General features: G+C 46.1%; 1 protein-coding gene across 1 annotated transcript in view; it reads left to right on the plus strand.

The window, feature by feature from the left end:
• Positions 1–14156, plus strand: part of cyb561 (cytochrome b561) — a 38134-nt gene extending 23978 nt beyond the window's left edge. Inside the window, exons 3-6 of the mRNA XM_084328523.1 lie at positions 7382–7480; positions 11078–11181; positions 11711–11865; positions 13751–14156. Coding sequence (XP_084184649.1) covers positions 7382–7480; positions 11078–11181; positions 11711–11865; positions 13751–13943 — 551 coding nt within the window. The 3' untranslated portion in view covers positions 13944–14156. The remainder of the gene's footprint in view (positions 1–7381; positions 7481–11077; positions 11182–11710; positions 11866–13750) is intronic.
• The last annotated feature ends 269 nt before the right edge of the window (positions 14157–14425 follow it).

Below are 14425 nucleotides of genomic sequence, written 5' to 3' on the forward strand. Positions count from 1 at the left end.
AATGTGATATCGGAAAATATCTGTATCGGTTTAAAAAAAGAAAAAAACAATAACAATATTTGTTATATATATATCCAGTGAAATTATTAGTTACCTGAAATTATTCAGTTTTTTGGGGGGGGAAACCCTGCATATATCGGTTGATATCGGTTGATATCGGTATCGGAAATTAAGAGTTGGACAATATCGGTATCGGTAAAAAAGCCAATATCGAGCATCCCTAACCTGTACTAATCATTGGTTATATGTTTACACATCACACATGTAGTTTTTAAAGTGTTATGATAACTCTCTCTGCAGGCAGGACAGGCAAGGGTTAAAATGTGCGATTGCCTCGTTGGTAGTGTCAGGGTGCGATATCCCAGATCCACGAGACGCCCTGCTCGCGCGGTTGGTGAGTCCAGGGTTAGCAACGCACAGCGGGTGGGACCGGGCCGCCTATCTACGGTTTCTGGCGGACCAGCGCCAAGTGGCGGCGGGTGCGCTTGGGATTATCATCACATATGGCTACAGCAGTGCCATATGTCGAGGTGGATGGGGAGAACGCTGAGGCGGGGTTTTGTGTTTACACAACCCCACCCGTTTTTGGGTTTGGTACAGACCCTATTGTCCAATGTGACACCTGTCACATTGGTTGTGCAGGGGCGTTGCCTTTTGCTGCACGTTGGCTGGACAGGTCCCCCCTCGGGCTGCTGCCCTGTTAGGGGGGGCCTCGGTGGAGGACATCTGTGCTGGGGCCTCCTGGTCCTCCCCGGGTCCCTTCGTTAAGTTTTACCTCATGGACATGACTGGGGGTTCTGTCTCCCAGGCGGTTCTGAGGTCTGGGACCTCCCCTGCGTCCCACCTGTCGTGGGCTAGCAGGGGTGTGTGCCACTGCCACGGGGTGCTGTGTCACGCGTGGTCACGCCTGTACTGTGCATTTTTAGGGGTCCCTGGTTCCCTCTTTTTCGCACTTTGGTGGAGTTGACTGCCCCCCCCCCCCCCTTCGTTAGGACGGGCGGGTGGACGGGACTCCCCTCCTCCCTGGTTGGGGCTTACGGGCCCTCAGGGGGTACACTTGTCGGGCCACGCGTCTGCTCTGCCCCATATCTCATAATGGCAGGAGTGAGACACGATGACCAGTATGATATATAACGAAAGGTTATCCTATAACCTAGTTATATGAATACTGGCAGAGCGTCTCGCTCTCAGCGCCCTGAGGTCCCTTGGTTGGGTTTTCAATGTTGGAAACTTTTTTTTCCGAGGAAGGTAGAGTGTGACCATGTCCGGCGTCTTATAGGAGGACGCTGGGGCGTGGCCTGGTCAGGTGCATGGGTGCAAATTGTTTGTTCATGAGCACAGTAGGTGCTAGGAGATAAGAGTTATCTCATAATGGCAGGAGCGAGACGCTTCATATATTCATATAACTAGGTTATAGGATAACCTTTCGTTCCCGCTGCCAGCATCGTCAATGCAGCTCTCAGCGACAGAGCTGTTCCTGTTCCTACTCTGTCCCCTATTGTCTCGGACACTCTTATTATAGGTGACTCAATCGTCCGCTATGTCTCTGTGAAGGGTTGCGAGACAGGGTGCTACTCTGGTGCTAAAGTGGCGGACATCAACACTATGATACCTAGTCTGTTGTCCGAGGTGTGTCATAACTCCCTGGTGGTTCACATTGGAGCCAATGATGTCAAAGCTGATGCATCAGAACTGATAAAAGAGGAGTTTAATAGATTACTGGACACTCTGGGAGACTGGTAAGACCATAGCCATCTCAGGGCCCCTACCCTGCCTATATCGTGGGGATATGAAATACAGTCGCCTTCGCCAATTACATCTGTGGCTGAAGGAAAGCTGTTGGTTCTGGAACATTACCTACATAGATAACTTCACTCTTTTTTATGACAGATATGACCTTCAATAGGGACGGAGTACATTTAAACAGGTCTGGAGCCAAGCTGCTCTCTATGAATATGTCTGACACATTGCAAGCCCTCTTTTCATTTCTACACAAAAAAAAAAGTAAATTGATGCTTTGTATGTCCAAGTTCTACAGTAGCTCAATTAACTTACCCCCTTCAACTCTCTCCCCAGTCTAGGCTTGGCCCCCTTCAACTCTCTCCCCAGTCTAGGCTTGGCCCCCTTCAACTCTCTCCCCAGTCTAGGCTTGGCCCCCTTCAACTCTCTCCCCAGTCTAGGCTTGGCCCCCTTCAACTCTCTCCCCAGTCTAGGCTTGGCCCCCTTCAACTCTCTCCCCAGTCTAGGCTTGGCCCCCTTCAACTCTCTCCCCAGTCTAGGCTTGGCCCCCTTCAACTCTCTCCCCAGTCTAGGCTTGGCCCCCTTCAACTCTCTCCCCAGTCTAGGCTTGGCCCCCTTCAACTCTCTCCCCAGTCTAGGCTTGTCCCCCTTCAACTCTCTCCCCAGTCTAGGCTTGGCCCCCTTCAACTCTCTCCCCAGTCTAGGCTTGGCCCCCTTCAACTCTTTCCCCAGTCTAGGCTTGGCCCCCTTCAACTCTCTCCCCAGTCTAGGCTTGGTCCCCTTCAACTCTTTCCCCAGTCTAGGCTTGGGCAGCTTAGTAATCAGGAAAATAGTGCCCCGTTAATATCATCTTCAATTTTATCATCAAAGTTACCTCTACCATTCCATCCCATTCCAACAATAATTAGCAATAGACATCATAATAGAGCATCTGGTAAAGCAAATTTGGCAAACCGACCTTGTCAACACAGCTTTATTTCCGGCATTGGGTGCCTGATGCGCATTTGTGAGGCGCATCAGGCAGCTAAAGCCGTTTTGAGCAGTGTTGACCAGTTTATAAAAAATATTTAAAATGTTTATTAGCAACGCAGAGCTTTCAAACCATTGCCATTCTCTGTCCAAGACCCTCGTGCAACAGTGAGTACCGTTGAAATCTCTCTGCGATACTTGTATAACGAACGTTTTGCGTCGGATCAGTTCTTCAGAGTTAAAATAGGGTGGTTTCCTATTGAGGAGCAAGTTGGTTTTGTTGGCGTGCATCACAGTCACGAAAGGGGCTACCAGGTTGCTGTCAGTGAAAACTGCGGGCCAGCCAGCCACCTGAGGGGGGGCCTCAACTTTAGTCGATTAAATAAATTTATATGACATTAGGTAGCATTAAATCCAATCTAACGAAATTTGTTCGCTCATCAATCAATCAATCAATCAATCAATCAATCAATCAAATTTATTTGTATAGCACGTTTAAACATGACGCTTGTCAACCAAAGTGCTTCACATAGCTAAGCTAAGTACAAAGAAAAGTATAAAATAAACAGAAAAATAAAATAAAATCAACGGATAGACAAAGGAAAAACAGAACAACACGTCAACAAGTACGGCAAGAGTCAAAGTGAGTCAGGGAAGGCCAGGCGATATAGGTGGGTTTTGAGTTTTGATTTAAAAGACTCGATGGAGGGGGTAGATTTAATGGACATGGGGATACTGTTCCAGAGGTCAGGGGCTACGACCGCAAAAGCACGTCCCCCCCCTAGACTTGAAGTTAGACCTACGGGTGGTTAGGAGACCCTTATCAGCCGATCTGAGGGCCCTGGCGTTGGTATAGGGGGTGAGGAGGTCTGCTAGGTAAGCAGGGGACTTACCATTTAGGGCTTTATAAACCAATAAAAGGACCTTGAAGTCTATTCTAAAGCGCACCGGGAGCCAGTGAAGGGAGGCAAGTACAGGGGTGATGTGAGCTCTCTTCCGGGTACCTGTGAGCAGTCATAAAATTCTTAACATGTTAAATGTGATTTAATTATAACAGACTGCTGTTTAATGTCGGCCGGGCGACAGAACGGGCCGCGAGAATAGACTTGCGTAAATTATATAGAGAGAGGTGCTTGTCATGCTTATGTAGAAGGGTGGATTATCCCTACTTAGTGAGGGTGATATTCTACTGGCACCGGATAGTAGGAACCCGGCAGAGCCAGCTGGGCCCCCGACTGCAGTGTTGGGGTACTAGGTTTAAGGTTAACAAAGGTGGCATATAGGGCCTTAGGATTTGCGTACTGGTCTTTCCCGCCTCTTAAGGGCAATACTCTGTAATCCCTACACACCCACACTCCCCCTAGTACGTCCCACACCCCCTCACACCCGGTGGAAGTAGTGGTCGGTATAATTCTCCCCAAAGCAGTACCATACCTTGCTGGCTGTAGGAGACCTGAAATTAGCACCTACCCCGCTTAGTAGAATACAGGGTATTAAAAGAGGTTAGACAGTAATGCACCATTAAACCACACACACAGTGAATCCAATTATCAGTCTCTCCCTTTACTTAAGGAATTTAACACCACAGTGTGTACAGTGTATAACCGTGTTACCTCACTGGAGACTTTCTACTGTTAATGTCGACACGACAGTAGCACATCGCATAACCATACTATGTTACTGATAACTTTCGCCCTATGGCGGCGAGACAATAACACTCTGGTAACATTTGCCCTTGGGCAGCAAGACAACGGCACGAAGCACAGATGAGCTACTGGACTGATAAACACTCTTTGAAGACGCTGCGCAGCTTAAACACGTGGGCGGCACAATGTACGCGTACAAAATCTGAGTGGGCCCACACATTTGAAATACACTTTAGCTATACTAAGCCGGCATGTTAAAGTAAACGCAAAGAAAAGAATAAACAAACCCCCGCCCGTTGGAGCGCCCTGTCGTGGCTGGAGAACGTAGTGGCCCAAAACAGGACAGCCCCTTCACTCGGTCCCGAGCATGCTACCAAAATAAACACTTAATGCTCCAAAGTGTGGCAGGTGCTTTATAACAACTGTCTGGGGTTACTTGGCCGTAAAAGGTCCCGAGAAACCGTCACCTGTGATACTTAGAAGGGGGCTGGTCTGGCGGTCAGCAGGTAGTCGGTAGCAATGCTGTGGATGTCCAGTAGAATCTCTCGTGTCCGAATCCTCTTGCCGCTGGAAACCGGCGACACGATGTGCTAAGCTAAAAAGGCTAGTGCACTATACTTTAGCTAAGCTAATAGCCGAAATGGCTAGCCTGACTCTCCGACTGTACGTGCTAATACGCAACACTTTAACGTTCATCTTCACAGTCCATCTGCCGAACGTCCTCTTCGTCTTGGCGTAACCTAATCACTATACTTGATATTAATAAGCTTACGGCACGCTGCGTTACTTCTTCTGCTCCGGTGCACAATTGGTATTTCACGTGTTTCAAAAGTAGAATGCTCGTGGCCAACACGTCCACTCGCTCCCGCGGATAGCGCCGAAGAGACCCCGCACATGTGGCTCTTCGTGGATACCGGTCCTCTTCGCATCTCTCTACCAACTACCAGACCGACGCCAACCAGCTCCCCCTAGTGTTAGTCCTCCCACAATGCTTTGCCGGGCACAAAAGTAAACGGGTCATTGAAACAGTTATAATGAACACAGTCAGACACATTCACGTGTCTACACTTAGCTTGCTAACGTTAACACAATGAGTGCCACGCCCCTTCCGGGAAGTGCATAGGCCATGCCACCCATTAAGCCCATGTAATCGCTCACCTTGTTTGTATATTTTATATTATAGCTATGGATCTAATAACGCCGTCGATTGTCAGTGGGTTTCTTCCAGTCAACATGCAAAAAACTGATTATTTTTTCATCTATACATTTCCGTTTTATACCGTGGTGAATATGAGTATAGTTGTGGAGTGATCCTGTGTAATCCCAGGGAACTCCGTCAAACAGCCCTTTAGTGAAATCCACTAAACACGTTGCCATTTTTCGCCTGATTATTGAATCATCCTGAAATCAACGCTAGATTATCGGTATTATGTTTCATCATGCATGCACGAAAGGGGACGGGGGAAAACTGGCCCTCCGTGCTTTTATCGCAGCCAACGGCACACACACGCACACGCTGCAATCACGGGAAAAAAATTATAGGATCAATGCAAGATTGATAATATATAGTCCTTACCTTGTCTATGATGCAAAAAGAATAATCCAATTATCTGATCGCCATTCCAAATACTGGTTGCGGTAGTGTGTCCCACGTTTACCACCAAAGAAAATGAACGGGCGGGCGGGGACCCTTGTCGATGCATCTGTTGTAACCGCTTCTTTTGCCGGAGTGTTTAGAACCCGCCCCCACGCCGCAGCTCGGCCGAGAAAACAAACCACATAGTTTCAAATGGAGTGCAATAGCGGCCGCAAGGCGTTATGCGGCGGTATCGCACCGTTGCGGTCTCAGTCAGAGTGCCACTGAGTCCTACAGCACAGCAGGATGAATTATGAATGGAAATAGCGAATAAAAGAAATAACGATCCAATTTACTCGTTGTTGGCAGAATTCGATTACAAGTTAACTTGTTTTTGGCGCAGAAACGGTTAAGATAGAAGTGTAACTTAATGTTACACTATGCATGCTTTTTTCGAACGTTTTCGTTCTCTCCTATGATGAAAGCAGAGCTCTGTGTCTGCTTTAGCACCTCTCAAGTACCGTGTAATGAATGAGCTGTAATGAACAGGCGCTCGCACACACCCTTCAGAGGCTCCGCTCCCCTTATTGTAGTCCTTTCCCAAGCTTCGGGAACACATACTGTCGGACAATCTAACAATAATTAACACATTTACAAGTTGTATTATGTTTTGCAAATAAGGGAACAGAGAAAGAATATTTCAAAGCAGTAAAAAATGCAATATTTCTATTTTGACATATTTCTGAAATGCGAGACATATTCGCGATTTCTGAGAAATGTAACTCGCCGTCACAAGTCGGCTTTGGCCATGCCGAGTCACATATACCTTTTGATTTGGGAGTATTTGGGGTTTCATGGGATCAGCCAGAATGGTTTGGGCTTATTGCACATAACGCGTTTTATCTCGCGATCTATGAAAAAAGACTGGATTATCTTGGAAATGCGCGATGTTTAGTGTGTAATAACCGCGGAAACGACTATAAGGCTGGCATTCTAGGGGTAAGGATAAGCAATACGCGTGGCACTCAAAGTGTTAATCATGATGTCATCAAAATATGTGTGGCTGGATATTTTATTACAAAAATCCAATCAGACCACATGATAATATGAAAAATAATATGATCGTAATAAATTATTTCAGGTTGTTAAATAATAATAGTTTTATCCCAGTGCATCTCTTAGTTACATCATTATTGTTGCCAGGAAATGCTTAGTTGTAAGTTGATCAAATATGATCAAGTAAGTCTAGTATGATGCATTTTGAACAATCGTCTAACCCGTCTCTCTCTGTCTTCCAATGTGCGTTGCTACGCGACCGGCCCTTTGTCCCATATCGAACGGTTCTCTCTCGCCCAGAACAGGCCTATAACCTCGTTAGTAGATAACGCCTAACCTATTATTATTTATATTCTCTCTCTCTCTCTCTCTCTCTATGTCTCTCTACCTCCAGCTATCCTCGTCTACAGAGTATTCCGTAATGAGAGTAAAAGAAAAGTGAAGATACTTCATGGTGTCATCCACCTGCTGGCGCTGCTCATCAGTATCATAGGTAAGACGTGTGTGTGTGTGTGTGTGTGTGTTGTGTGTGTGTGTGTGTGTGTGTGTGTGTGTGTGTGTGTGTGTGTGATCTTTTCATAACAATTTTTAATACATTTTGAATGTTCTTATGTACCTTACTTACTATTGCTACCATGTATGTATGTTAGGGGTGGGAATCGGCAGAGACCTCACGATACGATACTATCGCGATACTTGCGTGACGATACGATAGTATCGCGATACAAATATATCGCGATACGCTGAGTATTGCGAATTATTTTATAAATAAAATGTATTACCTTTTTTCAACTGCAAAGTAAAACTTTGTCAACATGTTTTATCTAATAAAATAAAGTTCAGTCTGTTCATCTCACTTCAATCATTTTTATTGCAGAACATGGTATTTTCTCAAGCAGACAGATGTCAACACTGTAATCTGTGTTGCATGTACCTGACAAACTGAACTGTTTGTATTACAGTCATATTCCAACTTAACTGAATGCACATGTGTGTGTGTGGACTACTGTACTATTAGTATTACAGGTAGGGATGTCCCGATGTCAGCGCAGATCACGTGATTTTCAGAGGATCGGGATCGGGGGAAAAAATTAAATAAAAATCAACAGTAAAAAAAATAAAAATAAAACAATTTTATTCAACAAACATGACCATGTTCACGTCTTAAACTCATACTGAGGCCTTAGTTTTGGTTTTAATTACATATCATCATTCATTTATTTATTGTCACACAGCAGAATTTGCCAAAACAAATGCATTTCCTTTGATTTACACCGTCGCACGACAGTGACGTGGGCCGAAAATAGGAGACCTCACAACGCGTCACTCCCAAAACACCAGCAGCTCCACCTGATAACTCGTAACACCTGAGCAGCTAGACAAAATGTCAGAAGTTTGGAAGCATTTAAAAAATAAAACCGAAGCCAGTCCAATATGTGTGCGTTCAACGTTATACCGGACACGCACAGCCAAAGGACGGACGGATGAAACGTATAGAGAAGTGGGGGGGGATATCGATTCAACGTCAAGGTGGGACCGAGACGGAGGGATATAAACACGACGTGGTACATCAGGAGGACGCAGTCAACTCAAGGAAAGTGCAAACGCTAATGTTGAGAGACTGTTTTTCTGAGTGGAATCGCCGTATTCTACTACTAGTGCTAGGATTGCTAGTGGGAGCTAACTGGCTAAGTGGCTCTGCTAGTCATCCGAGTGCTAACACTGCTATCTGCTAGCCAACCAAGTGCTTAGCCCCTTTCGTGACTGTGATGCACGCCAACAAGGTTTGGCCGAGTGAATACACACACATGTTGGCGTGCATCACAGTCACGAAATGGGGTACCAAGTGCTAACACTGCAACAGATTGAAACTTTGCATATTTCTCGTATGGTGAATGTAATGCGAGCCGCCGCGCTCGACTGGGGCTATTTCAAGGGAACAGAGGGGCTTGTCTCGCTTCGCCAGTTTCTGACAAATGCGTCAAATTGATTACTAATGTGAAAGATCGGATCGGGAAAGATCGGTATCGACAGATACTCAAAATCACATGATCGGGATCAGGATCGGATCGGGAGCAAAAAAAGGCGATCGGGACATCCCTAATTACAGGTATTGAAATTAACAATGCAACTTCCTTATACAACATTTAAAAAAAAAAAATTATGAATAATTAAATTATCGATACTTGGCATCCCTGTATCGATACAGTATCGCCACGCAAAGTATCGCGATACTACTACGTATCGATTTTTCCCCCACTGTTACGATGGTGCCGCTTTGCTGGCATGATGTGGTGGAACTCAGTTTGCAGTGTAGAATGGAGAGATATACAGGATACAGGAGACGGCGTAGTGGTGAATAATAAGGCTTTTACTTGAAACAGAAAACAACAAACACGACTGACAACAACGGTAACAATTAAACAATGAACCAGCAAGTGACTGCTGGCCCACAACACCTAATATACAAACACTAATTAGAGACGGAGGGTAATTACAAACAGGACACAGGTGTGGTAGACAGAAACAACAGAACACAGAGCACACTGGGAAAAACAATAACAATTGAACAAACTGAGACCAACAAGACTAAAACATATTTACAAAACACAGACAGGGGAACACAAGTCTAACAAAGTGGAGACAACAACGACAACACAGACAATAAACATAATAAACACAAATGGCAGTAAATAATATTAATCAGGTGAGTGAGCTGATGCCAGATCTGCCAGATCTGGATCAGCCCACCGGTTGGCAATGTTGTATTATGAAGTATGGAAGGGGAGTTGAGATGGTCCGACACCTGGATCAGTCGAACCGGGAGAAGGGTTGCCGTCCGGTCCCGCAGGACCGGGGGAACCGTTACACACCCACCCCTAATGTATGTGTTTAATTTCATGTATATATGCTAGGTTTTAGTGAGGCGTTTCATATCTTCATAGAATAGAATAGAATAGAAATACTTTAATAATCCAGAGGGAAATTTGACACTACAAATCGCTCACATTAAACATTTAGACATTTTAACAGAACAAATTGTCTAAGAATAGAATAAAGAATATACAGTAAAAATATACAGAAGTCTACAGAAGTGTAATATTGAACAGAGTTGTTTTAAAAGTCCAGGAAGATGGTAACTGTCACCCTGTGCTCAGTGATGCAGTGAGGCACAGTGATGCGTTGTTGGATGGCTGTCGGAATGAAGGACTTCCTGTGCCGTTCAGTGCTACATCATGGGAGTGTTAGTCTAGCACTGAACATGCTCCTCCTGTCAGCCAAGTCTGTGTATAATGTGTCGGAGGTGTTTTCCCTGATGGCCTGGAGCTTAGCAAGGCTCCTCCTCTCCGCCACCACCGCTAGAGAGTCCAGCTCCACCACGTTACTGGCCTTCCTGACCAGCTTATCCAGCCTGTTTGCGTCCCCCGCTCTCAGCCCGCTGCCCCAGCAGGTCACAGCGTACAAGAAGGCACACGCCACCACCGACTCGTAGAACATCCTCAACATCCTTGTACAGACGTTGAAGGATCTCAGCCTTCTGAGGAAGTAGAGTCGGCTCTGGCCCTTCTTGTACAGTGCCTCTGCGTGTTTGGACCCGTTCAGTTTGTTGTCGATGTGCACACCGAGGTATTTGTAATCCTCCACCATGTCCACATCGACTCCCCTGATGGAAACGGGGGTCACAGGTAAACTCCTCCTCCTCCCCAGCTCCACAACCAGTTCCCTGGTCTTCGCCACATATAGCTGCAGGTGGTTTTTACCGCACCATGTGACAAAGTCCACTACCACTTCATTGGGGAAAGTCTGGGAGTGTTGCATATCTGGATTTTGTTCGTGGTCCGTTGATGTTTCTTCTTGACTGTGCAGCCCAGGGGGGCAATGCCTTGTGATCTCGGGCTAGATCAATACATTTGATTTGATTTAGGGGTTGCTCCTGCTAGCCACACCAAGCTTGAATAATACATTATATATATATATACTATAATATATGTTGCTCTAATATAATAGCTTTGTGTCATGAATTAACTGTGTGTTTATGTGTGCGAGTGCATGTGTTTATGTGTGTGTGTGTGTGTGTGTGTGTGTGTAGGTATAGTAGCAGTGTTTGATTTCCACAGTGCAGCAAAGATTCCTGACATGTACTCCTTACACAGCTGGTGTGGAATGGCTACGTTTATATTCTTCTGTATACAGGTACCACACACGCGCACGCACGCACATACACACACAATCTATACCATATGAACTCTGAACTCTGTTGCCTAAACTCAATCCACTGCCTATAACTTATGTTTAGATCATCATCACATTTAGTAACATGTTTAGATCATCATCACATTTAGTAACATGTTTAGATCATCATCACATTTAGTAACATGTTTAGATCATCATCACATTTAGTAACATGTTCAGATCATCATCACATTTAGTAACATGTTCAGATCATCATCACATTTAGTAACATGTTCAGATCATCATCACATTTAGTAACATGTTCAGATCATCATCACATTTAGTAACATGTTTAGATCATCACATTTAGTAACATGTTTAGATCATCATCACATTTAGTAACATGTTCAGAACATCATCACATTTAGTAACATGTTCAGATCATCATCACATTTAGTAACATGTTCAGATCATCATCACATTTAGTAACATGTTTGTTTAACCTAAGATGTGTTGTTAAAACAACATGTATCTCTCCCCCTCTCTCCAGTGGGTGATGGGTTTGCTGTTCTTCCTACTTCCTGTTGCGTCGTCACGGTTACGGGAGGTTTACCTCCCTCTGCACGTGTTCTTTGGGTTGGTCCTGCTGGCCATGTCTATAGGAACATCACTGATGGGCATCACTGAGAAACTACTGTTCAGCCTGTAAGTATATATCATCATCATCATCATCATCATCATCATCATCATCATCATCATCATCATCATCATCATCATCATCATCATCATCATCATCATCATCATCATCATCATCATCATCATCATCATCATCATCATCATCATCATCATCATTTATTTATTTATTCGTGCATGGAATTACCACAGTCCAACAGTACATGTAAGGGATAATGTATAGCTACGAGGTCATTGTCGCAAAATAATTGACCGACAGAGTTTAAAATACCGAGCCGCCTCGGCGAGGTGTTTTAAACGTCAGTGAAGGTCAATTATTTTGCGACAATGATCGAGTATAGCTATACATTATCCCGCTTATTACATGGCTAACTTACTAACAATAATTATACCTAATTCATTTTACATCGACTCGCAACAGTAACACTGGTTCTGGCTCCGCTGAGTGCTCGTCGCTCCGCCCCCCAGCAGCTTCCCCGGCAGCCGGCAGTTTGCACTGATGTCAGTGGGCTTGATTGCGAACAGCTGCGCACAGCGGTCATTATTGTGGGCTTGATTGCGAACAGCTGCGCACAGCGGTCATTATTGTCCCACAGCGGTCATTATTGTCTGATAACTGACCTCTGACGCGCGCTATTGATCAATCACAAGCAAGCATTTCGGCGAATGTGAAAACGCCATGTAATAATTCTATATAATTTTATACTTTTTATTTGATTATAATATAACTAAATCATACTATTTATACTACACCATATTGGTATACAGTATTATACAATATTTTAATATATTATTATTCTGTTACGCTGCTATATACTATATTACTATACTCACAGACAGACAGACAGACAGACAGACAGACAGACAGACAGACAGACAGACAGACAGACAGACAGACAGACAGACAGACAGACAGACAGACAGACAGACAGACAGACAGACAGACAGACAGACAGACAGACAGACAGACAGACAGACAGACAGACAGACAGACAGACAGACAGACAGACAGACAGACAGACAGACAGACAGACAGACAGACAGACAGACAGACAGACAGACAGACAGACAGACAGACAGACAGACAGACAGACAGACAGACAGACAGACAGACAGACAGACAGACAGACAGACAGACAGACAGACAGACAGACAGACAGACAGACAGACAGACAGACAGACAGACAGACAGACAGACAGACAGACAGACAGACAGACAGACAGACAGACAGACAGACAGACAGACAGACAGACAGACAGACAGACAGACAGACAGACAGACAGACAGACAGACAGACAGACAGACAGACAGACAGACAGACAGACAGACAGACAGACAGACAGACAGACAGACAGACAGACAGACAGACAGACAGACAGACAGACAGACAGACAGACAGACAGACAGACAGACAGACAGACAGACAGACAGACAGACAGACAGACAGACAGACAGACAGACAGACAGACAGACAGACAGACAGACAGACAGACAGACAGACAGACAGACAGACAGACAGACAGACAGACAGACAGACAGACAGACAGACAGACAGACAGACAGACAGACAGACAGACAGACAGACAGACAGACAGACAGACAGACAGACAGACAGACAGACAGACAGACAGACAGACAGACAGACAGACAGACAGACAGACAGACAGACAGACAGACAGACAGACAGACAGACAGACAGACAGACAGACAGACAGACAGACAGACAGACAGACAGACAGACAGACAGACAGACAGACAGACAGACAGACAGACAGACAGACAGACAGACAGACAGACAGACAGACAGACAGACAGACAGACAGACAGACAGACAGACAGACAGACAGACAGACAGACAGACAGACACATTATAACTGCTGTTCTGTCTCCCACCAGGCCGACCTACTCTGCGTCTGCTCCTGAGGGGGTGCTGGCCAACGTGCTGGGGCTGCTGCTGGTGTGTTTCGGGGTGCTGGTCGGGTACCTGGTCACCAGGGAGGAGTTCAGACGGCCCCCCAACCCAGAGGAGGAGGCTCTGTCCGTCCACTTCAAGACCCTGACCGAGGGCGGGTCCCCGACATCCCCCTGACCAATCACAGAGACCCCACCCTCACTCTGACCAATCACAGAGACCCCACCCTCACTCTGACCAATCACAGAGACCCCACCCTCACTCTGACCAATCACAGAGACCCCACCCTCACTCTGACCAACAAGAGAGACCCTCATCCACCTTCACTGGCTCCCCACCCCCCCACCCTCATCCACCTTCACTGGCTCCCCATCACCCCCACCCTCATCCACCTACACTGGCTCCCCATCACCCTCATCCACCCCCACTGGCTCCCCATCACCCCCACCCTCATCCACCTACACTGGCTCCCCACCCCCCCACCCTCACCCACCTCCACAGGCTCCCCATCACCCCCACCCTCATCCACCTACACTGGCTCCCCATCACCCCCACCCTCACCCACCTTCACTGGCTCCCCATCACCCTCATCCACCCCCACTGGCTCCCCATCACCCCCACCCTCATCCACCTCCACTGGCTCCCATCACCCCCACCCT

Source organism: Notolepis coatsorum (assembly GCF_963971535.1).
Source record: "Notolepis coatsorum genome assembly, chromosome: 14".
Lineage (NCBI taxonomy): Eukaryota > Metazoa > Chordata > Actinopteri > Aulopiformes > Paralepididae > Notolepis > Notolepis coatsorum.